Raw genomic sequence first — 27919 nt, 5'->3', positions numbered from 1 at the left:
TTTCTCGGCAACCTAAAAAAATTTCGCGGCACCCTGGTTGGGAATCTCTGCCGTATACAATAAAAATCGGCCCGAAGCAATCAGGGCTAGCGGTGGAGTTGCAATATACATCAAAAATAGTATAAACAGCAAAGAAATTTATGTAAACTCAACCTTAGAAGTAATAGCAATCCAGGCCGTACTCAAGACAACAATAACTATTTGCAATGTATATATTCCTGACAGCATCCCTCTCTCTCTTCATGATTTAAACTCAATAATAACACAGCTCCCAAAACCTTTCTTAATTCTGGGTGACTTCAACAGCAGAAACATCATTTGGGGATCATCACGAACTGACAGTCGTGGAAAAACGATAGAAAAATTCTTAGAAAATCCTTCACTGATAGGTATTACTTAACAACGGTGACCCAACAAGACACAACTCCACAAATAGTTCTCTATCAGCCATTGACCTAACAATATTCAGCACCAATATCGCTCCTGAAATCGACTGGAAAGTACTAACCGTATATAATGGAAGCGATCATTGACCAATCCACCTCAATATTTTCAACCAATATACACCTGATGAACCAATTAAACGATGGAAACTTACCAAAGTCAACTGGAATCTCTTCACTTAGTTGGTTGATCATTACTTACAAAATCAAGACTGGACAAAAAAAAATGCTAACGAATTAGATATAGACCAAAACAAAATTGACTCCATAGTGTCCTCCTTCACCGAAATAATTATAAACGCAGCACATTTCTACTATCACCCTACTAGCACCCTACTATCAATATAAGTGAATTTAACCAGGCACTCCTGAAGTGTAAAAGCAAAAGCCCAGGTCCAGACGACATCCCTTACATATTTATTCATCATCTTTCCTCTTTCGTGCAACAAACACTTCTTCCAATCTACAACAGAATATGGGAATACGGATTCTACCCCAACCAATGGCGCAAAGCAATTATCATCCCAATACCCAAACCAGGTAAGAACAGATTCCTCATAGAAAATTACCGTCCCACCTCTCTCATAAGTACATTATGCAAAATACTCGAAAAAATAATCAACTCAAGACTCATATGGTACTTAGAAGTCTCCAAAAAATTTAGTAAAGAGCAATGTGGTTTTCGGAAAAACCACTCAACTCTCAATGCTTTATCTAATATTCACTTGCATATATGTAACGCAGCCGAATTAAAACAACATACAATCCTCGTTGCGCTCGACCTCACAAAAGCATATGATATGGTCTGGAGACAAAGAGTAATTCTTATCCTCCGTGAATGAAACATTACAGGAAATATGATTACATTCATCACCAATTTCTTACAGGACAGATCATTTCAAACAAAAATTGGCGAAACATTATCAACCACTCATATTACTTAAAATGGAGTCCCTCAGGGCTCAGTCATCAGTGTCACCCTTTTTTTAGTAGCGATCAATAATATATTTAACAACATCCCTCCCCCTATAAAATACACCATCTTTGCGGATGATTGCAATATATTATGCAGTGGCGTAATTTTAAAACAACAGTTGAATTCATTGAACAAGCCCTGGAGGAACTTCTCAAATAGTCAGCCACAACTGGTTTCAACTTCTCTCCATCCAAAGCCCAAAGTATCATCTTTTATAAAAAACGCAATGAAAACGTACACTTCATCAACCTAAACAACAATACCCTAGCATATAGCATATAGCATATACAGACAAAATTAAAATACTAGGTATGACATTTGACCATAAATTAAATTGAAACACACACCTTAAAAACCTCAAAATTACCGCAAATAATAGCATGAAAATTATGAAAACCTTATGTCATATCTATGTCATTTCAAACCCAATACTCAACTACTTGAACTCAAAAAAAAAATTACCCCAACCTCAATTATTAGAAATAACTTTTCAGAAATTATTGAAGAAAAATACCCTCACCATACAAAAAACTTTACAGACGCCTCAAAATCCTCCCATGGAACTGGATTCGCCTTCGTAGAAAATAACAAAAACTATATGTTCAAACCTCCACCTGAAACCAGAATTTTCTCTGCTGAAAGCCAAGATATCCATATAGCAATTCAACACGCAACGACTTTAGTGTCCGAAGAAATACTCATTATCAGCGATTCTCTTAGTGCACTTTTTGCTCTCGAAAACCCCTATCCCAAAAATGAAATTATACAAGCCATTCAAGAAAAATTAACACACTAAAAAAAAAAATTTATCTTGTATGGGTTCCCTCACACACTGGTATAACCGGCAACGAACTTGCTTATAAAGCAGCCTTTGAAGCAATAACATCTCCTAGCCCAATAATAATAAACAAAATAACATTCCAAGACGCACTTAAAAAAATCGACAACCTAAAAAAAAACCATTGGCAAGACTCGTGGGAGGCGACTCCAAGCACAAATAAACTTAAAGAAATCAAACCATCAATCAACCCATGGAAAACCCCCTCGGCCCTCACCTTCATCCAGGCATGAACTGGGATTCCCGTCTGACGCACTTATACCTTATTACCAAAGAAGACTTTCCGACCTGTGAACTATGCGACAAACAATTAACAATCTGTTTTTCTAAAAATGTGTGTTAGTAAATGTGTATTTCAACTAATGTTTTTTTACGCAGATTTTACTAACAGTGGAATAGTTATTTTATAAAAATGATTTAACAGTAATTGAAGTAATTGTATGTTTTTGTTTCAATTAAATCTACCATTAAGTTAAGCCTAAGTACATGGTGTATATGTAAAAATAAGCCTAAGTTAAATTAAAATTTTTACTTAAATGTACACGTTTTGATAATTTTAACGGGTTGTATTTTGATTTTTAACTTTAAACACAATATGTAAAAAAAAGGAGGGTAAGTCGTGGATGTCGCTCTGCTGTACAGTAGGTTACAAGTGGGTTACTGTAATGGATGGAATTAAATTTGAATCCAATGATATTATATCATTGTATACGAAAAACGATTCTGAGCGAAGACTGTTTATCTGTCTAGGATAGGGTGACCTTATTAAAAAAAAAAAAAATACAGGACAAAATTAATAATAATTTAATTTTTTTTTATTAAAACTTAATATATATATATATGTATATATTAACGATTATTAACAAGTCTACTACACTCAACGATTGTTGGTACCAAACTAATAGCAATAGCTATTCGCTATAATAACGATAACCGCGCGTATTCACAAAACGTATTTTCAGTGATATAAATAGATAGAATCGAAAGCATATAGTCCGATAACGGTCAATCTGATAACTCCGATAAGCTCCTATAACTCGTAGACATACTCCATACTGATAAATTCAGACAATTACAAGATTACAATTATAATCATTATTCATTACTTTTGTAAGTTTCGTTTTCAAATTCATTAAAACAAAATTGTTTGATAAAAAAAACAGGACAAAAAGCGTCCTGAATAAAGTTTGCCAGGACAACAGGACACAACGCTGAATTAAAAGACAATCCTGTAAAAAACAGGACGTATGGTCACCCTAGTCTAGGAGGATATACCTATTATAGATTATTAAAAATTTTCAAATCTTAGATTTAAATAGAAATTTTTTTTTGAATTTCTAGTTTAAAAAAATTTGCGAATTTTCGTGCTTTTCGTGATTTTTACATATGTTGTCAAAGTTCAAACTTTGAATGCTTGTAAAAAAAAATTGTGCCAATATATTTCTTTTATTTTTCACCTGCTATTGTAAAAATATATTAGGCGCCTTAAATAAAATTTTAAATTCTTAGATATAAAAGAAAAATTTTTAATGAATTTCTAGCATAAAATAATTTACGAATTTTCATGATTTTTATGTATGATGTCAAATTTCAAAATTTGAATGCTTCTAAATAAAAATGGTGACTATATTTTTATTTTATTTTTCACCTGCTATTGTAAAAATATTTTAGGAGCTTAATATTTTCAAATCTTAGATATAAAAGGAACATTTTTTATGAATTTCTAGCATAAAATAATTTATGCATTTTCGTGATTTTTACGTATGTTGTCAAAATTAAAATTTGAATGCATGTAAAAAAAATGTGGCTATATATTTATTTTATTTTTCATATGCTATTGTAAAAATATTTAAGGAGCCTTGTATAAAATTTTCAAATTTTAGGTATAAAAAGAAAAACGACTAGTAATCTGATAGAAGAGGGTGGGAAAATTGGATTAATGATGAATGAGGAAAAAATAAAGTACATGATAGTCACGAGACACAATTATGAGATAAGGCATATGAAAGTGAATAATTATAACTTTGAAAGGGTAGCAAACTTCAAATATTTAGGGGTAAATATTAATGAGAATGCGGACAATCACGAAGAAATAAGACTAAGACTAGTAGCGGCAAATAAATGTTACTTTGGACTAGTACCACTACTCAAGTCAAAACTCCTATCATGGAAAACGAAAATAACGTTTTACAAAGTTCTGATTAGACCGGTAGCACTATACGCCTGCGGTGCATGAGCAACAACAATGACGGACGAAAACAGACTAGCTACGTTCGAACGGAAGGTTCTTAGAAGGATATTTGGACCAAAAAGAAATGCTCTGGGGGACTTCGAATTAAGAACAAACCGAGAAGTAGAAGAACTATATGGTGAAACAAATATAATTGGAGTCCTTAAGAGTAGTAGACTGGGATGGGCTAGTCATGTATGGAGATCCGGAGGCCCCATAGGATTGGCCACAGACTGGAAGCCGGACACAAGAAGATTGAGAGGACGACCAAGACAATGGTGGAAAGACAGGATTGCAAAAGATGCATCGAGACTGGGAGTGAATGACGGAAAAGAACTAGCTCAAGATAGAGATAGATGGAGGCAAGTGGTTGTTGTGGCAATGGACCTAAATGGCCGTAAAAGCCAAAAGAAGAAGAAGAAGATATATTTCTTTTATTTTTCAACTGCTATTGCAATACTATATTATGAGCCTTGTATTAAATTCTCAAATCTTAGAATTAAAAAGAAAAACTTTTATGAATTTCGATCTAAGATAATTTGAGCGTAATTTTTATGTATTTAGTCAAAATTTGAACTGTAAATGCTTATAAAAAAAATGTGTGACTATATATTTCTTTTATTTTTCAAATGCTATTGTAAAAATATTTTAGGAGCCTTGTATAAAATTTTCAAAACTTAGGTATAAAAAGAAAAACGACTAGTAAACTGATAGAAGAGGGTGGAATAATTGGATTAATGATGAATGAGGAAAAAACAAAATACATGATAGTCACGAGACACAATTATGAGATAAGGCATATGAAAGTGAATAATTAAAACTATGAAAGGGTAGCTTTTATTAAGAATTTTTTACTTTTGACCCCCCCAAAGTACCAACTAGATTCATTTTCTGATCGAACGAGGTACTGAAGTCAAAAATCGAAGCACTTTTACTGCGCCAAAACTCGATGACAAACACAAAAAAAAACACACACATCATGGTAAAATCAATACATTCATCGCTCCGCTCAGAATCTAAAAGGTAACATTGTATTTTTGGTTTTATTTTATTTTATTAAGAACAACGTATGACGAATATTTTATTAAATCTTCAAGCTTTTTGATGTTGACTGAAACATTTTGTCAACACGAAAAATAAAACTAAAAAAATTCTTAACTTACTAGAATAGTTATAAAACTATAATATATCTTAATACCAAATATAAATCTTCTGTAAAAATATCATGTATACAACTTTCTATATTCAGATATTTGTTTGTTTGTGAATTGCAAAAAGAAACAAAATCGATTTTTTTGACAACTTAGGTTAATATGCAGCATAAATATTTCAATTGTGCTTATAATAGTAAATTATTTTGAAAAGTCCTGGCCATTCTTTACATTTTAGTACCAAATATAAAATATTCTACCAATAACTACTTTCCAAGGAAAAAATTTGTTATGAAACGGTCATTTTTTAAACCTCTAAAATACAATGACAGCCACAAAAAGTACACACTCATCATTATGTAAGTAATACAATAGTATAATTCAAAACCTAAATTTTATATAGGTATCTAATTGTTCTTATTTTTGTTTTCAACATTTTTTCTATATTTTCACTTCACTAATATAAAGATTTTTTTTACTGACTTAAATTTTTACTGTTCATATTTACTATCAATGTATTTTGTTGAAGTTTATTAGATTCTGCACGAAGTATTGATTTTACAATGATATGTGTTTTTTTTTTATGTCTTTGTACAGCCATAACTAGTCGAAATAATGCTTAAATTTCAAACTTTGGGGGTGGTTTCCGATGTAAAAGTGAATATCCTTGGTGCATTATAGAGGTCAAAAGCAAACATTTTCCAACAGTTTTCAAAAAAATCAAGAAAAACAAAAATGACAGAAAAACGGGAATTTTTACGCAAAACCAGTTTTCGACCAAATCGATTTTTTATATGGTTGTAAATCAAAAAATAATCACTATAAATACTTGAAATTTTCACTAAATGTGTATGTTAGTGATATATATATATATATATATACAGTTTAATTTTCAAAAACTTTTGACTTTATTTGAGTGATTTATAAACCACTGAAATTTTCGATTTTTTTGAGAATTTTTTTTGAAGTATCGGCAAAAATATTTTATATGACCAAAAAACTTGAAAATTTAATACAAGGTTTCTTATGAGTTGTTCTTATTGTAGCTAAAAAAAATTAAAAATCATTATTCACAATTTTTTTTTATAAGCGTTTATAGTTCAAATTTTTATGAAATCTGTCAAAAACGCGAAAATTTGCAAGTAATTTTGATGTTAAAAAATCATAAAAATTTTTGTGTTTATAAATAAGGATTAAAAAAACAACAATAAGTTTTCCATTAGTTTTCCTTCAAGTAGCTATAGAGAAAACTCGAAGCATCATTATAGGAAAAATTTTAACTGCGTTTGAATTTTAAATGTTTATGAAATAGCGTAACGATAACGTTTTATCCTTAAACGATTTTATACATTTGTTATTATCAAAAAGTATAAGTTGTAGAAACTTGAAAATTTTACCAGTTATTTAGATTGGCATTTTCTTTACATGATTTAATTTTCAAAATATTTTGACATTTTTTGAGATATTTATAGACAACTGAAATTTTCAATTTTTCTGAAACATTTCTTTTGAAGTGTCGATAAAATATTTTTGGCCCTATCAAAACACTTGAAAATTTAATAAAAAGTTTCTCATAAGTTATTCTTATAGTGATTAAAAAATTATAAGAATACATTATCACAATTTTTTTTTATAAGCATTAAAATTTTAAATTTTGACAAAATACGTAAAAATCACAAAAATTCGCAAATTTTTTTACAAAATGAAAAATTCTTCAGTCAAATTTCATAAAAATAACTTTTATTATGTAAAATCAAGTGTAAAAAAGCGGGTAAGTAGATGTCGCTCTGCTGTACATTAGGTGGTAGGGTGGACCTCTGGCTAGGGTAGGTTAGATTTGAATGCAATGATAGGTATCATTGTATACGAAAAACGATTCTGAACGGAGAAGATTTGTCAGTCTAGGATATATTATATTTAAATATTGTCATAATATATTCTATTTTGAAACAAATGTTTTATTTTTCAATGAGGACGCATTTTGAATAAGGTATGGTTAATCAATTTTTCCAAAATCTTTGCATGTAATTATCATAATTCATAATACCTTATATTATCATAGATATACATATACCTCATTTCATAAAAATTTAAAACTCAAACAATGTCATTCAAAACATTTTTCGTATAATGACGCTTCGAGTTTTATCTACAGCGACTTGAAGAAAAACTTATGGGAAACTTATTGTTGTATTTTTAATCCTTAATTATAAATAAAACAATTTTATGATTTTTCAACTTCAAAATTACTTGCAAATTTTCACGTTTTCGACAGTTTTCGTAAAAATTTGAACTATAAACGCTTATAAAAAAAAAATGTGACTAACGATTTTTAATTTTTTTTAGCTACAATAAGAACAACTCATAAGGAACCTTGTATTAAATTTTCAAGTTGTTTCGGTCGTCCAACATTTTTTTACCGACACTTACAGTAACTCAAAAAAAGTCAAAATTTTTTGAAAATTAAACTGTATATAGATATCACTAACATAAACATTTGGTGAAAATTTCAAGTGTTTATAGTGATTAGTTTTTGAATTACAACCATATAAAAAATCGATTTGGTCAAAAACTGGTTTTGCGTAAAAATTCCCGTTTTTCTGTCATTTTTTTTGTTGTTTTCTTGATTTTTTTGAAAACTGTTGGAAAATGTTTACTTTTGATCTCTATAATGCACCGAGGATATTCACTTTTACATCGGAAACCACCCCCAACGTCCACACATCATTTTAAAATCAATACATTCATTACTTCGTTCAGAATCTAAAACACAGAAATGTACAAAAGTTTTTGATAACTCACACTATTATTGTGCATTGTGCTTTATACAAAACTTTACTCGGTACATTCACAATGTGATAAAAAAATACCTTTGATAAATATAAATAAATTGTATATAACTCCAATATGATGATAATATTTACTATTATGTTTGATAATTCTAAAAATGTTAACAAATGATTTTGAAACTAAATAATTTATGAAACACCTATTTATATTATGATTTAAGTAAGCATAAATAGGTTCCACATAACATTTAATAAAATTTAAAATATTTTTTTCTAAATCAAAACTATTTAAAATAAAATAATAACTACAGTTACCTCTACTGAGTCACTACAACATTTAAATAAATAATAATATAATAATGACTTAAAGCTATGATTGAAGTACTCATTACATGTACCTACCTAACCTTAATATTATAATATGCTGGTTTTATGAGTTGATGATTTATAATGATAACATTATAAATCTAAAATGCTATTTTGACAGTTAATGGGGAATACGATTTATAAAAATAACAACCACAAAAAACTAGCGGTAATTTATGGTACCATTATTTTATTAAAATAATTGTGGAAAAATCAGGAAATAAATTCAAGAGTTTGGTTATGGTAACGACGGATGGACGATGGTGATAATGGCAGTTCCGGCCACTGCATTGCGTGTGAGCTGTTGCCGTTGAGATGTTTGAAGTTGAAGTGTACCCATTTCCTTTTTACATATATATATATTTTTTATAGTAGTCTATAGTACAGAGAGTAACCCCACTATTGCTGTCATCGTTTAAAAACATGACCTAACAACATACAAAGGTTTGATATAGGTTAAAATCTGATAGGTTTTAATTATATACACTAAAATACCATAATATTTGACCAACTTTGAAAATGAGTGTGCATTCAATAAAGGGTAAATTATTAAATGTTCTGCTCTGTGTGCAATTTTATAAAAATTATTATTATTTTTGTACTAAATTTAATATTTTTGGTACATCACAGGTGGAAACCTTGTATAATATACTAAAGTATAAAAGCCATCGTTACAGATCCTCCATTTTTTTTTCAGACAATATATCGCTATTTCCCTCTTTATTATAGTTGGGTCATACAATTAACAAACTATAAAACTTTAGATCATCTTGTATATAGATATATAATATCAGTATTTCAAATTTTTATCGACTGTTTTATTGGATTTAGCTCCCTATACTTACTCCATTCGTAGAAAAAAAAAGTTGAGAAGAAACAACAACGAACATAAAGTTGGAAAATCTTGATGTTCATTTTGCTCGTAAAAGTCAAAAAAAAAAAATATTTAGTTTTTATTATTTCGGAAAATTCAATATATGTTCCATTAGGTACTACACTTCTATACATGATTAAATTTAGTGTATTTATTACATGATGAACTCTCCTGTTTCGTAGATGAAAAAATTTCATTCTCAAAGTAACTTTTCACTATAAAATCATGTGTCACTATATTTGAGTTATTTTATTCAAAGTAATATAAATAAAAGATTTTTATGGCATTTTCGGTAACAAATATAATCAATTTAAAAAATATAAACATTTTTTTTTTTTTGTAAAATAACGTTGGTTAAAATGAACCTTTTTTAAAAATTGTGAAAAATGAAACTCATTATTTTTCTTACTCGTGAGTAATTCAACTTTATGAATATTAACCTTTACTGCAAGTTTATTTCACTCGGTAAAATGCATAAATTATTTTTTTTTTCCAATAAATATTTTTAATCACTCATTGACCGTTTTAATCTTCAGACACTTATTTAATTAATTGATAATTTAAGACGTAAATAATATTACTTACTTATAGAAATATGCTAAGAATGTTAGGTTTTGACAACAAATTATGAATTACTAACTCATTCTTTCATCTTATTTATAAAAAAAAAAATGATATACATAATTACCTACACAATTGTATAAACAGTATAAACTATTCATACGATATAGTACTTATATTTTTAAATAAAGTGTTCAACGTATACACATACTAACAAATCGCGACTACAAGTATGACAATAAGTATGTATATATGATTAATTAAGTTTCAGACAATGGTATGACTGATACGAGCTCTAGTTAGCCAACAAAAATATCGATATTGCATGATAATATTAGGAATTATAATTTGTCAATATTTTATGTAAAAACAAGAACATAGATGACTATGATTACTAATATCGAAGATACATCTATATTTAATTAACTTTTATTTCGTTGAATGTATAGCTTATTTATTTATTTTTATATTGAACTGAAGTTTGTTATTTGAACGCGTAAGAAAATAACGGAAGGAAAAAAACCATGGTTTATTCAAAAATAAAAAATAAAATGCTATAAAAATGTTACCATACAAATTTTAAATTTGGTATGCATTTAAAAAGATTTTAAACTAAAATGGGGTAAGTAGGCGTTCCGGATGCACGAATATGCGGCACTTTAAGCCATGTTTGATTTATTAGTTGTCATTGAAAAAGAAAAATAAAATAAATAAAGTATATAATTAAACTATTAATAATTAAACTGTTAATAATATTCTTGATGTGTTAGATTGGTATGTGATTGAAATATACGTTAACAACTTTTCAATTTCCCTAAAATATTTTACTCTGTAGGTATTTGTATTTCGCGCATAAAATAAGATAATACAAATACACGAGTTTCCTTACAAACCTGGTATAATAAACATATTAAACAGGGTGTAACAGATCTATTTGACTAATATTATAACTTTTTTTTCTATTCAATATGTTTTAGTTTTTTTTTTTTATATATATATAATAATTTTTAGAGCTTTGCGCTATAATTTTTGTATTATGTTATATTTTATTTTATTTTATTACAACTAAAATTAAATAATTTAAATTGTGTGTTAAATTTTTTTCTTATAATCCAAAATAATTATTTAAGATAAGTATTTAAAAACAGTTTTGGCTAAATTTTTTAATTTGGTTACATCGTTGATTTTGAACAATTTTCAAAGTTTGTTAAAATTCAAATTTATTTCTTGCTAATCAATGTGTTGTTATAATTAAAATGTTGATGCATACCATCACCATTAGTCAAATAGACCTATTGCAATCTGTATATTTTTATATTTTCACCAAAGATAAGTTAAGGTTTAGTTGATTTATATCAGCTGAGTTAGATGACGAAAAAGACGCGCAATTGTTACATTTGAAAAGTTAAATTAATTAGAATACTATTATAGTAATAAATAATTAATAGCAACTATAACAACACAATAAATTCCCGGTGATATACTCAAACCAGATGTCTTAAGATTATGGGGGTAATTTAAATACAAATAGATCAAAAATAGAAGAAAATCATTTTTCTAGACTATATACAATACACGTCATTCAAATAATATTTGTAGATACAAATTTAGAATTCCAAAATATGTAAATTATTATTATAATGGTATATTGATATGTGTATGTGATCGCGTTTTTCTATTTGAGAAGTAAAAATGATTCAATAATAATTAATAATTTTGAAAAAATTGGTATAAATTAGTACTACCAGAAAATTCCCAGTACTTTTTAAAATAAGGAGGGGAAATATAAATATATTTTTAGCCCTCATTATTCATTAAATGTATAAATTAGCCACTGACCGAAAAATATTGAACCTTCTAAGCTAATTAATTTGTAATTAATTACTTCTTTAGATTGTGGTCAATGTACACGATAAATTATTTGATTAGTTTTGGTTTTGATATTTTACATTCTATTAGGAGTATATTATTAACTAATACCATGAATATATTATTTCAAAGAATTATTCTGAATAAATTTTAAGATAAAACATAGAATCAGAAAATGAAATGAAGGACCTATTAATAATAAGTCTGGATATCTGCCATGCAGTTTCTGATGCTACATTTTTTATATTTCACGTGTCAGTTTTTACATGCATAAAACAGTGTTCATATTACTTTTATAATATGTTGCATTATTCAAATGATAAAATGGAACTTAATACGCTTGAAGATATTGTGTTGAGTTTTTGAACAATATAAAATAAAGAAAAAACATTATTAATCTTTTTGGAATTCTTTGACATATTCAACGATAGAGCCACATTTATTTATATACTTCACTATAAAACTTACTAATTTTCAAAAAAGACTCCGATCAATTGACTAAATAATTAATTACTCGAAATATATCAGTTTCTCTTATCAATCAATATTATTGATTATTTCTCATTATTTTATTACGTTCGGACATTAATAAAAGCATTTGATAATCGTACTGGATAATCAATATTAAATATTACGAGTATATATTTAGAAAGGATTAATTTTCATGTCTCTCGATGTTACCGTTTATGATGTGAACCGTGGTTATAGTTGAAGATTTTATACCGAAGCAACCATCAGTATTCATACATTATAATATTTACTTGTTACACGCAAATAGGTAACCACCATATTTTCCGTTCATCAATCGTTGGAAAAATGTGAAGAATTATTGATTAATTTACGTCCATCATAACCTACGAATTCCGATTGAGGATTGTTCTCACACAATTGTCCGAAAAATAATAATTAAATATTGCTGTGCTATACAACGAAATTATGGCGGAATGAGCCTAATTTACGTATATTTGCCAAATTCATCATTCCTGGTTTGGTTTGGATCGTTCATTTCCCGAGGATTATCAGTAAAGTGCTGTACGTCAAATTAAGTTACACATTATACACCTAAGTACATATTAGCGAGAGTGTCATTAATGGGTGACTGCTCTCATCAAACGTAACATGTACTATATAATTTATTGTAAACTCTTTTTATTATTAATATTAATTGTTTTTATACCTTATATATATTCTGTTTCACATTTACTCATTGTGCCTAAAGGTATAGATTGTAAATTTCTTTAAAAAAAAAAAGTACATATTACTCATCGATTCTCTATATAAGAACGACTCAACAATAATTATTTAGAATTTATATTTTAGTTGCACATAATGTAGTGTTATAAAATTTAAAAGAACACTTTAGAAAATAGACGATCGATTGCTAAATTCTTGAACACCTTACATAACAATATAATAAAAATTGGTCTTAGTTAATCACCCTATATATTTATTTTAGACAATGAAGGAAGGGCGTTCGCCATGGGAGACATGTTATTTTCATTCGGAAAATTTGCTTTTATACTTTTCAGTATCAACATTGTAATCTTAACTTTTTTTTAAATTAAATTATGTACGTCTCAGCGTATGATATACTCATATTAAATTACAATCAAAAATAAAGCATACGATTTTATATTTTAGAAAAAATAAATCACCTATACTTATTTTTTATAATTTCGAGATGATTTTATGGGTATTTATAGGAAAATAAAGGGATACTTTTATTTTATCCATTACAAGAATGCCCCGCTGGCGTTCAGTCTGTTACCATAATATGAGACGATGACGCACATTAAGTCTGTGTATAACCCAAATTTTAACTTTTAATATTATATTTACCCTTCTTAGAACTGGTCTATTTTATTAAACTATGCCCTGTTTCTAAAATATAATATACATAAATTAAAGACACAAAGATAGAAAAAGAATTTTTGATTATTTCAGTAGAGATATTTCAATAAATATAATATCATACTATCATTTTCTTCCAAAATGTTATATATTTTGATCAATTTTTAACTTACAATTATTCAAACACTATAATAACTAACTAATAATTGGCACTAAAGTACATAGAAGTTCTAAGTAAATTTAATTAACTAACAGGTTTAATCAAAAAAAAAAATTTAATTTTCGAATTATAACTAATAATATTGACTATAGTTGAACTTAATAAGATCAGATAAAAAAAAAAATAAAGAAATCAAAGAAACATACAACCTTATGTATTAATATTAAATCGTATATTATACGGTTTTGGCAACGACACACAAATTAAAGACAGCATGATTAATCATTTTAACATGTTTATTTTAATTCACTGATCCCTATACTTGTATCATTTAGTATTTATTTAAATTATTTAATATTTTTTTTTATTATTATTAACACGAAATATACCCTCGGCGACATAGAGTATAGACAATTGGGTTACAAAGTTTAAGTTACATTAGGTTTTATTTACATTGACAACTATTATATTATTTTACAGTGTTCATATTTTATTTAGTAGTTCTGTCTCTGTAAAGAACTTGATGGTAGCTGAAAGTGATGAACTGTTTTGGCTCCGATAAATGTTCTTGAAGATTTTAGGTCAGTCTTGATTCGGAGTATGAACGACATTCAGTCATTATGTGTTATTTACAATTCAGTACCGCATGTTGGATATACTGCAGGAGGTCCGTTTTTGCTCATTAAATGGGTGTGTGTAATTTGTGTATGCCCGATCAGTAATCTAGTATAACTTCAAACTTTCTAGGAAGGTTTGAAGGATGAGGCCGTGTGAACACATTTTGTTTAATTTCGTAGAGTTTAGTGCGCACGGAATTTCAGTTGGCCTGCCACATATTGGTACAGTGCAGTTTTATTATAGGTAATAAATCATATATACTTGGGAAGTATATACAGAACCTATTATTCGAGACACGTGATGCGAATTTTATACTATTTGGTGACATAAGTAGGCTGAATGCTTTAATGTATTTGATTTGTGGAACATCTTGGATGGTGTTGAAAATTATTGCTACGACTTTTTTTGGGAAAGAAACAGTGATTTCAGTTTTTTGCGTGTTTAGTGGTTAGTGGTTAGACGTGAATAGAGGGGTGGTTGGTATCAGGATCATCCTCATGTTAGATGATTGCGTGGAGGCTGTTTCCTACTTTGGTTATGTGGATGTCGTAATCAAAAGAAACATACCTCTTGTTTGCGATGAAGTTCATATAACTGCTATCAGGAGCTAAAAATGCGATAAGCGACAACCTGTAACACACGTAAAGTCTAATAATATTAATATTATATAAACCATAATTTACAGCTTTCTGGGGGAAGACTTTTATTGATATTACACATAAGATTAAAAATGTTCAAATATTAATTTGTGACCCATAATTTTTGGACAAACAAAAAATAATTGTTTATGATATATTGCTCACAACTGCAAAACGCAAACATAACAAATCGTATTGTGCCTTATGTTTTTATCCAAAATCAAATTAAATGTATTTTATTAGACTGTCATTAATAATGTTTAATGTTCTGTCTTCTGGGTTGGGTATTTTATTTTTTTCTCACAATTATTAAATCCGTTTTTTTTATTTTGTTCAACGAACCATCACATGTGGTTACTACTCGTAGATTATTATTATGTATTTTTATTTTTTTATTGGGTAATGTTTATAGTCATTATTCATTTCTAGTCATAACACCAATGAATCTTGTATCTTGGAACACTGGTATCGGGGTTAGAAAAATAATATATATTATTATGTGCTAAAATCAACATTAATATGGAAAGAATTATTTTTGTTTCGTCTCACCATTTATGATAGAATTATCAGTAACGTGTTATATATACTCATTTATTTTACTCACGTACCCATCACATAATTAATTGCAATAAACCTAAATTTTTTTTTTTACAAACGCAAACTATAACACGACTTACTAATTAACTATATTTGCTATTGTGTTTTAATTACCTCGACTTGTGAGTCGTGAGTCCTTTTGGGTTTTTTCACCGTTAAGGTTCTTAAAATGAGGCAGAACTGCAAAGCTATTGGTTTTTCCGTTAGTGCAAATTTTTTTTTTCTTGTTATTTTTTTGTCCCACTGAAATCACTTTTAACACGTACCTAGTTAATGTGTTCTCCTGATTCTTTCACAAATATACCCTTACGTGTACAAAAGCAGTCAATCGGAAATTACGTAGGTAAAGATTGGACGTTTGTACGTGTACTATTAGAATTTCGAATTTTCCATTATTTCTCGAGAAGATCATTAGATACTGCTACGAAAGCATTCTAAATCAACGATCGAAAAAACCTACGACTATAAATTTTATAAAATCCAACAAAACCGGAGCAAATCAAAGAAATATTTCCATGTATGAAGGTTAAAATGATATCATTATCATTAAAAAATGCAGAAAAAAATATTCATATTTAACTATGTATATTATATTCACTTTATTATTTCTATATATCGTTTTAAGACTTTAAGTGCTTAATACCCTATATTGTTTGCTACAATATTATATATATATATCCATTATGTATGTATGATAAAAAGTTGTTAAATATTTCAAGCTACACAAATATGGTACATATACTATAGACTATAAAATAATCAAACATAACTACTAGTAGGTATATTATATTTAAATTATGACATTCTAATCATCAAAAATGCTTAAATTTTCATTAATTATTCATAAATTGTTCTAACACAGTAACGTTGTAAAATTGTTGTTTTCAAACAATATCTCATTAGTCACTACTCATTACTCGTGAGAATAATTGAATTATGGCGCTGAAATTATTCTATTTGCACAGAGGGTTATCAAAGTAATGTTATTATTTAGATGTCTTTAAAGCTTCAAAAATGATTTTTATTCTGCTGGTTTCAGTTAATATTTATAACAATTAATTCTTCTATGATGTAACATATTGCAACATGATTTTTAGAGTTACCAATCAAGATTCTGTTTCGACAAATAAATTATATATCGAAACAGAATCTCGATACTATTATGACGTCTATAATTTTATAAATGTATTGAAACAAGACATGAAATAATCACATATGATCCTAGAGAAAAATAATTTTAAAATACGATAAAAGAGAAAATCCTGGAGTCATCCACACGCAAGAGATTTAGTATTATTAAAGATAATGCACAGAAGAATAAACTTCACTCATTACGGTCAGATTAGTTTGAGGTCATTGATGTAGTAGGTAATGGAAATATAGTAATATATTATATGGTTCCAAGACAAAATATCCCCTCACAAATATTCGGGCGCCCGGGAATTGGGCCACATTTTAACTACCTGTTTCATTTAGAATATTTATTTACATTTTACTATCCGGAGATTGGGCCACAAATTAAATCTATATTTTTAAAGTGTACCCGTAGATTGGGCCATAAAAGTATAGCACACAAATTTATGATAATAATATGTGATGTAATATGAATATAATTATAACGTTTATTAACCAATTATTATTTTTTGTTTAACAAATAAAAATACAATACGTCTAATAATTAAAAGTTTTTTTTAATACTTCCATAAAGATTTAAGTAATTTAATATACAAAAGGTTCATAAAATTAGTCAAATATATGAAATAATTTTTATAAATAATGCCAATACTCATTTTACCAATATAATACAAGGTCCATAAAGTTAGTCAAAAAATAAATGTAGTAATAAAAAGTGGCCCAATTCCCGGGCGCCCAAATATTTTATGACAAAATATCCCACGTAAAAATATCCTGGTCAAAATATCCCCGACAAAATATAATATAATAACTGTTGCGATTAGAAGTAATAATAATAAAGCGAGAACAAGGTCTGCAGGAGGTAGAACAAAAAAAGGCCAAACTATAAAAATTTAGACGAGTGGTTATTTGCTGTTCTAAGAGGATATGACGAAACTAATAATAAATATTTAAAATCAGTAGTACATAACTGAGTATTATAATAAGTAATAATAATAAGTATAGGTAATAATTTTTGACAAAAAATATACCATTTCAATATATTTTTAAAAAATGTTTAACTAATTTTTTGTATTATATAAATGTATTTATATCTTCATGTACGTAACTTGTATAAAAAGGTTTAAATTTTTAATTAATAGTTACGCGGGATATTTTGTCATGGAATAATTTTTTCAGGGATATTTTGATGTGTCACAATATTATAGTGAGAGCGATGGAGTTACAATTCTTGTGAACTTCTTCAACGAGAATTTCACAAAAGTAAAACAAAACAATATAATAATGACAAACCAAATAATAATAAATAAGAATATATTATTTATTGCAGTTAGATAACAATATAAAATAGATAGGTTAATTTTAATTTAAGGGAGATGCAGACAGCGGGATTTCATTTTGGAACTCGAACGTGAAGTAGGTACCCGAGACATATACATAAGGGTTGGAAAACACTTCGAGGTGTCTAATAGGTCACATCAATACAACGAACAATAAAATAAATTATCCTTTCTCAACAATAGAAATAGCAAAAATAACTGAAATAATTAATAACCTAATGTATGATTCATTACTCTTACTCGTATACAATTTAGAAACCGTAAAAGTAATTTTTACTTTTAGATTGATTAGATTTAATAATGTGTGGACTTGAAAATGGTGATGGAGTAATGGGGTATACACTAAACCCTTACCTCCCCCCTAAGTTCAAATTGGAAGTAGTGTCACTAGAAGCTCCCTTCCCTCATGTTTTTCACGTCTTAACCATAATTTTGTTACTATCACATTTACTTATTATATATAGATTGTAAATTTTTTTCAATTAATAAATAAAAAAATAAAATAAAATAAAAAGTATGAATTTTGTTAAGATGTGAAATATCAAAACTAGCTATTTTGTATAGAAAATATACATCAAGAATGATTTTTTAAAGTAAATAAACACGGTATGATCAAAAATAAAATATTTACATTTTTCCTAAGAAAAATTATTATTATTATTAATTAAATAATACGATAATTTTATTGTACAACAAAGGAGCAGTAAGTGAATTACAGATTTACAAGTACGTGACGCCAACAACGGATCTCAGCCGCTGCATTATATGTATTACATAAAAAATAAAAATAACACCAATATTTAATTATAGGAAATACACAGAATTGTATGATAAAATATATCAAATAGTAAAAAGTGATTTAAATAATGAATTAAATGCCTAGAAAGAACGAATGTACATATGGACCCAACTAACAGTTATCAGAAATCCATAGGAAGTAAACAAGGGCTAATATATTTAATCGTTAGCGTCATGTACAAATTATTTGGTGTTTAAGGCAATAAATTTGTTATGAAAACCAGCGAATAATACAAATAGAAGAAACATTTTACATATTATAATGGTATAGCTCAAGCAACTGTAGTAAAAATGTTAGTTAAAAATGTAGGTACTACATAAAACCAAACAGAATCATTTTATAATTAGAAAACAGTTGAAGAACATGCATTAAATACAATAATGTATCTAATACAAATTAAAACTGACGATAGGTACGTTAGATTTATTAGCACAGTCAAATTGTATAACAATTTATAAACGAAAAATATTATAAATCAAAATAAATATGAATAGTATGAGAATATTCAGATCATATTGAATAATAAATTGTATACAATATTCAGAAAAGGAGTCAGTAAAATCAAGTGTAAAAATATAATTACAAATCTGTATTGTAGCCGATAAGTATTATTGGATTGTAAATAAGTTTTATTCAAAGTTTTTAACTTTAAAAAAAATATTAAATGTGTAATATTATACTATTTCGTTGCTCGATAAATTTTAAGTAAAGAACAAATTAAACATTCACACATATACTTATAAGTAATAATACCAAATGCTTTTTTTTTACCATGTTTGCGTACATGTGTTATTAGTTTGTAATTATACCCACTTAACCCTTTCTGTTTTTTATAAATACTCAAAACCCTTTACTTAAAATCACATGCAAACATTCGAAATTATTATCGTTGTTAGTCAACGTATCGTATATTGTTTATTTTCTAGGATTTACAAAGAAGCTGTGCGACAACGACAAGCTCTGTCCCGGACGTCTAGTAATATAATTCTTAACAGCATACATCAACACAGGATTCAACACTATAGTCACAGATTACGGCCACCAGACAGCGAAAACATGACGTCAAATGGAAACGGTGAGGTTTTATTTTATTCGTAGTTTTTTTTATTTTTTATTTTTCTATCACACGTTGATTCAAATAACTGTTTTATGGTACATTTATAACACAATAAATATGACATTTGGTGACTTAACTAGAATTAAAATGAGTTATTATCAAACTTCTAAAATATTTATAATATTATATTGTTAAGATAATAAGAAATTTTTTTTTTAATTACGTAAGATTGTACTGCTGCACATACAATACATTACCTATATTGTATGTACATTTAAGTAAAATTGTACAATACAAACTTAAAAAAAAAAAAAAACAAACTAACTAACAAAATTCAAGATTATTAGTTGTGTATCCTTATAGGTTTAGAACATAATGTTTAATTAGAAGTATTATAATGCGTATGATCATCGATACACATTCATATGAATAAATAAATTCAGGCATTTAGCAAAAATATTATATTATTGTATGAAAATTATTACATAATAATTTGTTATTATGAAATATTACTTTTTGAACATTATTTTAAAGAGAAATTTAGTTTATTCAGTACCGATATAATTATCGCATATATTGTTGAATTGTATATAAATTATAATTTTACGGGAAAATTACCTGCACCAGCTAGGACACCAAATGTTTTAATCTGGTATTGTTTTGAAGAGTACTTAACAGTTAAAACGATGATTATCGTCAAGTATCAGCTATAGTTCCATAAAATATATTGTACAATATCGTAAAATTCATATTGTTAATGATATTCACACCATTGACGTTTAATCATACAACTTTTTAATTATTGTTAAAGTTTTAGTACCTTTGGCTCATTTTTATAACTCAATATTGGAACGTCTTAAAACGGGCATTCAAATATTACAATACGGAATTGTGTTTTGAAGAGACGCGTAAAATTTATCGCGGTCGTGATCGATGTCGTATCCAATAAATTTAGATCACTCGTCCGACATACCTATAGGTACAATATTTAGACATGTGTGTTTTACTGTCGTGGCACTGCAATCATTTAGAATACCGGTGCGGTGGTCGTTTTTATGAAATGTTCGAATCCCACAAATTTATGAATTCGATGAATGAAGCGATTAACAGTCACGTAGCCCCAAACAAACACGACAATACAACAATATATTATGTCATCCTTGCAGTTTAGTTGGTACCTATATATGTATACCTAATAGGCGCACATCACGCTGAACAAAAAAAATTATAAGCCTGCACACATGTATCGATTGGTCTTGAACACGATAGTGTCTATAGGCCAATTGTACACATTAATTCTATTAACATATGCAAGTATACTGTTATAGAGTATATAATATGTATACACTTACAGACTTAAAGTACAAACAACCACCAATTAATCATTTCACGTTATAATAACACGTACAGACGCAAACGCATACTAATTTTTAGCCCGGCGGACGGTAAAGACTAAATAGACGTTTAAGTCGTAGAAATGCGAGCGAGTTAATTATTAGTATTATACTATATTTTATTTTATTGCGATTCGGTGAAAAATATGACAATGTAATTTATAGCAAAGCAATAAAATGGAATTGTGTTCGTATTCTCGCGAGATTCCAGTATTGTTCTATACACATAAAGACGTATATTGTTGTCGTTGTTATTATAATTATTATTGCAAAGTGAACGTAATAACGCCACGAAGAGTAAGCCTATGAATAGGTATATTTGGTTTACATCTGATCCTGTGTATAGCGAGTTTTGATTAACGGTGAAAACTCAGCTGATATCGAAATATGCTGCCACCCCGAGTTATTCTACTCTTCAAATATTATTTTTATATATGCATTGTGGTTCAGCATTTTTGCTCGCCTCCATTTAAAGGAAACTTTAATAGTTGAGTTATTCGAATTATATTTTATTATTGTTAAATTCTCGAGATTTTTAGTACTAAATAAGGAGTGTCCTGTAGCGATACAAACAAACGTTTAGTCTTCACTTATAATAATGGTTTAATAACAATTTATATCTACCTACCAAATTATTTTAGCTATATTATTCATATTTATTAGACAAAATTAAATAACTAAAAAAGTCAATAACTACTCATGTTGAAGAAAAAAGGGGGTGAACACGTTCACTGAATCACAAGTATATTTTTATATGATTCCAGTATAAATGCATATTATTATTATAGCATAATGACAATAATTATATGCAGACCCTGTGCCTATTGTACGCTCTGAACTAAAAGCTTGCACTGCGCGTCATCACTATAATAATATAATATCAACTGTCGCCGTTCGCTTAATCTATCTTCGTTTGTCGTTTAATGAACTATTTTACAATGGGACATTGGGACGTTGTGCAGCCGGATATCGCAATCGTATTGTTGTTATAGTTTTCGAGTGTGCCAAGTATATAGATATATGTATATAAGTACGCACGTACCTGCCTCTACTCGTCGAATCTCATGTCGTCTACAAAGCCCCTATTCGTGTACAAAAACACACACGCGCACACACATTACAATCGTATTATCTCCCATAGTGCCATTGAATGAAATAATACACCGTGAACAGATCGAAGCTAAAGTAGACTGCAGAGTGCAGGTACAGCAGATTAGACTCCGTGTATTATCATTCTTAAGGAGTTGTAATGTTTTTTTTTATTCGAGATAGCAAACCCAACAGTAAAAATATTAAATAGTTTGAAAAATAAATTATATAAATTTAATTATTAGTATACCATGAAATTTATTACACTTCATAGGCACTCTCTATACTATATTGCGTTTTAAATACAATTATGATAATAATAAAATGAGTCAAATAATATTATATCGGTTAAACAAAGAAAATATAAAAATGGCAAAAAAAATATTGAAGAGGATTAAAAGTGGTGATTCAGTGTCATTGTTAAACACACGCGTCACACATGAGAATGGACGTGTTTTACTTCCAATAACGTAGGTAATTACCAAACTATTTAATGAAGTGATAATAATACTGAAAAGAAATTTGAATATATTGTTAAGTTTATTCGATATCAACTTTCCATACTTCTAATATCAATCCCCCAAATTCAAAAAATGTTATATTAAAAAAGTAAACATTGTCATATTTCAATTTTTGAAGAAGTTAGAATCAGAAAATCAAAAAACAACTTTATTTTTTCTTGATGTGAAATGGCCTTATAATTGTGTAAGTATCTAATAGTTTGATGAAATAACAAAAAGGTCTCAAAATTAAATTCATTATTTAGTACTAAATTCAAACTTTGTATTAAAGAAGCTATGTTTCACAGTAAACTAAAATCATTAATTTTCTGCAAATCTATAGCTCTAATTATTATATTATTACAATACTCGTAAGTCGTATTAATAATTGATACAAGAGAAATAAATCTCAGTTATGAGTATTTTCGTAATTTTGTTTAGTTGAATCATAAATTGTATTTACTACCCACTAGTCACTACCTGTCATAATAGATGAAACTCGGTATTCTGGTCATCTTTTCATACCTATATCGTTTTTATTAAAAGTATGAGTCAAAACTCATCGAATTAATCAAAATTTCCAGTCGTCGTTTCTGTAGGTTCATTCCAATTATAGTACAAGTTGTAACTTATGTTAAATATCATCTTTATTTTTTCTTAAACAGTCTGGAACATAGGGTTTATACATATAAACGATGAATTTAAAACGGTTTTGCCAAAAAACTTTTTAAAAGTTTTCGATTTTCAAGATTCAACAAAATTGTTTTCTTCACAAAAAGATATAAACATTCCTAATAAATCCACATCAATCATGTTCTGTTAGTGGGACAGTGGGAGAAGTTGTCGGAAAGCCGACATGATGTGCGAAGACTATTGTGTCTACGATTATGTTGAACATTTTATGTTATGTGCAAGCAAAACTGATGGATAGTGCATATAATAAGAAAAACGTCTAAGCACGTCCAGTTGTTAAAGAAAGATAAAAAAATAACGTAATAATTTTATATTAGTCAGCAGATCATGAAAATAAATGTACACAATACTTATAGTCATAATATTATTAAAAATATAATATAAATTTCATCAAACTAACCTGAAATGCTTTTTTTCCTTAGTTTTTTTGGTTTCAAAATAATTCCACACATTTACATAACATATATATATATATATGTTGTCGTTTTAAACCTCGTGAATAAAGTAGTTTAAGTCCTTAAATTAATTTTCTTGTCTATGATCGACGAGAAAAGAAATAAAATATAAATATGTCAAGTGATCAAAATGTTTTTGTGACTGAAAACATTTAGTTAATCAAGTGATAAAACATACAAATATTTATTTTTTGGGACCTGTTTTTTAATCATAAAACTGTTTAAGTTTACACTTCAGTAATTTTCATTCATAAGACTCCATTTGGTAAGTATTATATTAGGTATTTATTATTTCCAAAATTATTTCCAATCAAAATAATATTTTATATTATTAACAATAACTATAAAAATGCATTATCTTTATGAATATTATAATATTATTCATTTCATTTTTTTCATTCACTATTTGAGAACAGCATTTAAACAAACCAACAAATCTCACAATTAACATCGTTCATTAACGATTCGTTACTGTATAATATTAATATATTAATATAATCCATAGGTACACGAATACCCTAACAATACAATTTTACTTTTAAGCATTTTATGCTTTATTTTTCCATACATTTGGAACACATGGAACAAACGATAATTACGTATAAAATAACCATTTGCTGGGGGTTATATTGTTGTTCTATTTGTATTGATTCATTTAAATTATTCAGATTTTTTCTATACATATACAAAAAATGACTAAACCTTCGCGTTTAAGCAAATCATCGTCGACATAATAATATGTTTATACATAATAAAAAATAATAAAATGATTTTTTTTTATTATTGTTTATATTATTTTATTATCTTATATTAATTTAACGTTGGTAATACACTAATACGTACATTATATACAATTGGTAATTTTATGTGTGCAACAAATGTACAACAACACTGACAGAAGATAATTTATCTTGTACCTATGTGATTTACTTTTTACATTTCATAGCATACGTGTCTATTTCAAAAATAAACAAATTACATACAGCGTTGAAGTATTCCAATTTTAAAATCACCAACAAAATCCACATTTGGGGAAAATGTTTTACTCATTGAAATGTATGATGTATTATTTTTGGAAAACTCGCGTGCTAAGATTGACGAAAGTTAGAAATGGCTCATGAGATTTTCTGTAATCCACACTATATTATAACACTTTGACTATTCTTCGTACGTAGACAGACAGAGAATTGGCAGTCTCCGACGAAAGAGCAAAGTCAGATGACAAATTGTCTTCGTTTGCTGGGGCTTATAGATATTCATTTTTGATTTTGGCCTCTTTCCAATGTATGATAACACGACTTGCCGGTCTACAAATGTATGATGGTCACTATCAATATTTTCTATAAACGATAAAAACGATCGGTTACAAATTAGTAATTCTTGATTATCAGAACAACCACTTAATATGAATTTGTTAAGTAATAATACTCCTAAATCCGTTTCGGTTAGGTGGTTTTATCAACCTATCCTAAACTATAAAAACTCATTACACCAAGCGTAAGATAATTTTTTTTCAGTTATTCGTTTGAAAAAAAGTTTTAAAGCTTAGCGTTTAATGCATAAATAATCCATCTCTTAGCGTTTAAATATTTAATATGCTAAAACTAAATAATTGTATACATAAAGCCACCTTTGAAGTAAAAAAAATCTAATTATATAGGTATAGTTTATTTTTAAATTAATTTTGTTAGTAAAAGTAGATTTTTATTTAAACACATTTTATATAAAAAAAAATTTTAATTCCATACGAGTTGTAGAACTGCATTTATTAAACAATAAACATGGCTGTCTAATGAAATTAATGTAAAAGATATGTTAATAGCGTTATTCAAGAATCAAATTAACAATTTTTATTTTTTGAATTAATCTTTCGAAAAAATTAGAAAACTGTATACAAATAACAATTTAGTATTTATAATGATTTGACTATTATTGTATTTTAGCAGTATTTAATTAACTATAATTTTTAATCATAAAACCGTGTTAAACTTCTAATACAAACATAAGTTTTCATATATTAGACGGTAAAATAATCTATTTCAATAACTAGACCTCAGTCATTACTCATTAATTTAAATAAACTGAATTGATTTTTTTAATCTATTGTGGGCGATTATTTTGTATTGTTTTTTACATAATTTCCAAAATATATTCTTAAAACATTATTATGTAGGTGGGTATTGGGTAGGTATACATTATTATAACAAAATTATTTAAACAAAACTTTGATGTTATATGGATATAGTTTTAAAATGTCGATGAGACGTTTTTAATGGAAAAAATAATTCTCGTCTATAATAAATTATTATTTTTACACCTGTTGCAAAATGATTGGTTATTAATTAATTATATTAAAGTAGAGTGTTATGACTCTGCCGATTTTGTTTTATACATTGGATCTATATTGTATAGTAATTTACCATTTTGGTGGGTTCCTATAAGAAGCAAGTACCCCATAATACTATACTATGAGTTGTCTTGTGCCAGTTTTATAACGCCACCGCCGCGCCGTGCCACTGCTACCGTTGTCATCAAGAAAGCTGCCAAAGTTGAGACGATATTATAGCCATGACTGTCCGAAACACACTCAGCATGAAGAACACCTCATCTTCCATATATTACCACCAAAAAATATTAGGTCACAAACATAAAAATATGATATATTGTAAATATTCATTTTTCACTGACTCTCTATTTCCGTCCAAAGTATTATTTTTGTTGAAGATCAAGCGTGTAATCGACCGAAAATATTTTTCGTCTTCTTTTCATCTCGAAAGTCAATCAAAAGACCTGTGCACGGCTTAGTTTTTATATGATTTTTTCCCCTTAGACATGTGTGAGTCCTATGTCAATACTAATCGCTCCCTTGGTGGTTGTTTACTGATGGTTTAAAATCAGTGGTGAACGTATATTATCAGCACGTCAACGCCAAAAAAATATTTTTACGAACATTCTATTGTTTTTTTTTTTTTTTTAGCTATCTAGTTTGTACGTGTTTTCTTATTTTATCATCAAATAATTGATGTGTTTAATAATAAATGTGTTTCTTCGCGAGCATCCAAGGATCCCATCGTTAGTATTAGATATAGCGACAATAAATTATTATTTTCTATGGACAATCGTCGCAATCAGTGAAATCATGAAGAATGATGATTTGAAATTACTGATGTGTATTAATAAATCAACCGTGTATAATACACATGCATATAGTAATTATTGTGTTTACTAAACGAGAGAAAATGTATTATATATTTTTGTTTTCGTTATTATTATATCAAGATTTATTTCACTGTGAATTGTAAATTTCTTGATTCGAGTAAAATGCCATTCGGCTTTCTCAGTCTCAAATTAAGTTTTAATGAAATTTTCCAATCTATTCAAATAAACTCATGCCAATAAAATCGGGTTATTATTTTATTTCTCCTATCTCACATCTCACATAGAAAAAGTATGTCTGTATTACAAGGCTCCGGCTCTTGGTTAGCCACCTAATTCAA

At 27.8% G+C, this 27919-nt stretch overlaps 1 protein-coding gene across 3 annotated transcripts in view; it reads left to right on the top strand.

Annotated features, from left to right (window-relative positions):
- LOC107163534 (octopamine receptor beta-2R-like) overlaps positions 1 to 27919 on the top strand; it is a 192380-nt gene that overhangs the window by 68385 nt on the left and 96076 nt on the right. For all 3 annotated transcript variants that reach the window (XM_089228505.1, XM_089228506.1, XM_089228507.1), the window contains one exon: positions 20161 to 20309. In XM_089228505.1, the coding sequence (XP_089084631.1) occupies positions 20161 to 20309 (149 nt within the window). The remainder of the gene's footprint in view (positions 1 to 20160; positions 20310 to 27919) is intronic.

The sequence above is a fragment of the Diuraphis noxia genome, unplaced genomic scaffold (genome assembly GCF_037042655.1).
Source record: "Diuraphis noxia isolate RWA-SAM2 unplaced genomic scaffold, SU_Dnox_SAM2 contig0005, whole genome shotgun sequence".
NCBI lineage: Eukaryota > Metazoa > Arthropoda > Insecta > Hemiptera > Aphididae > Diuraphis > Diuraphis noxia.
Note: the sequence above shows the minus strand (reverse complement) of the source record. Positions and strands in the feature narration are given on the sequence as shown.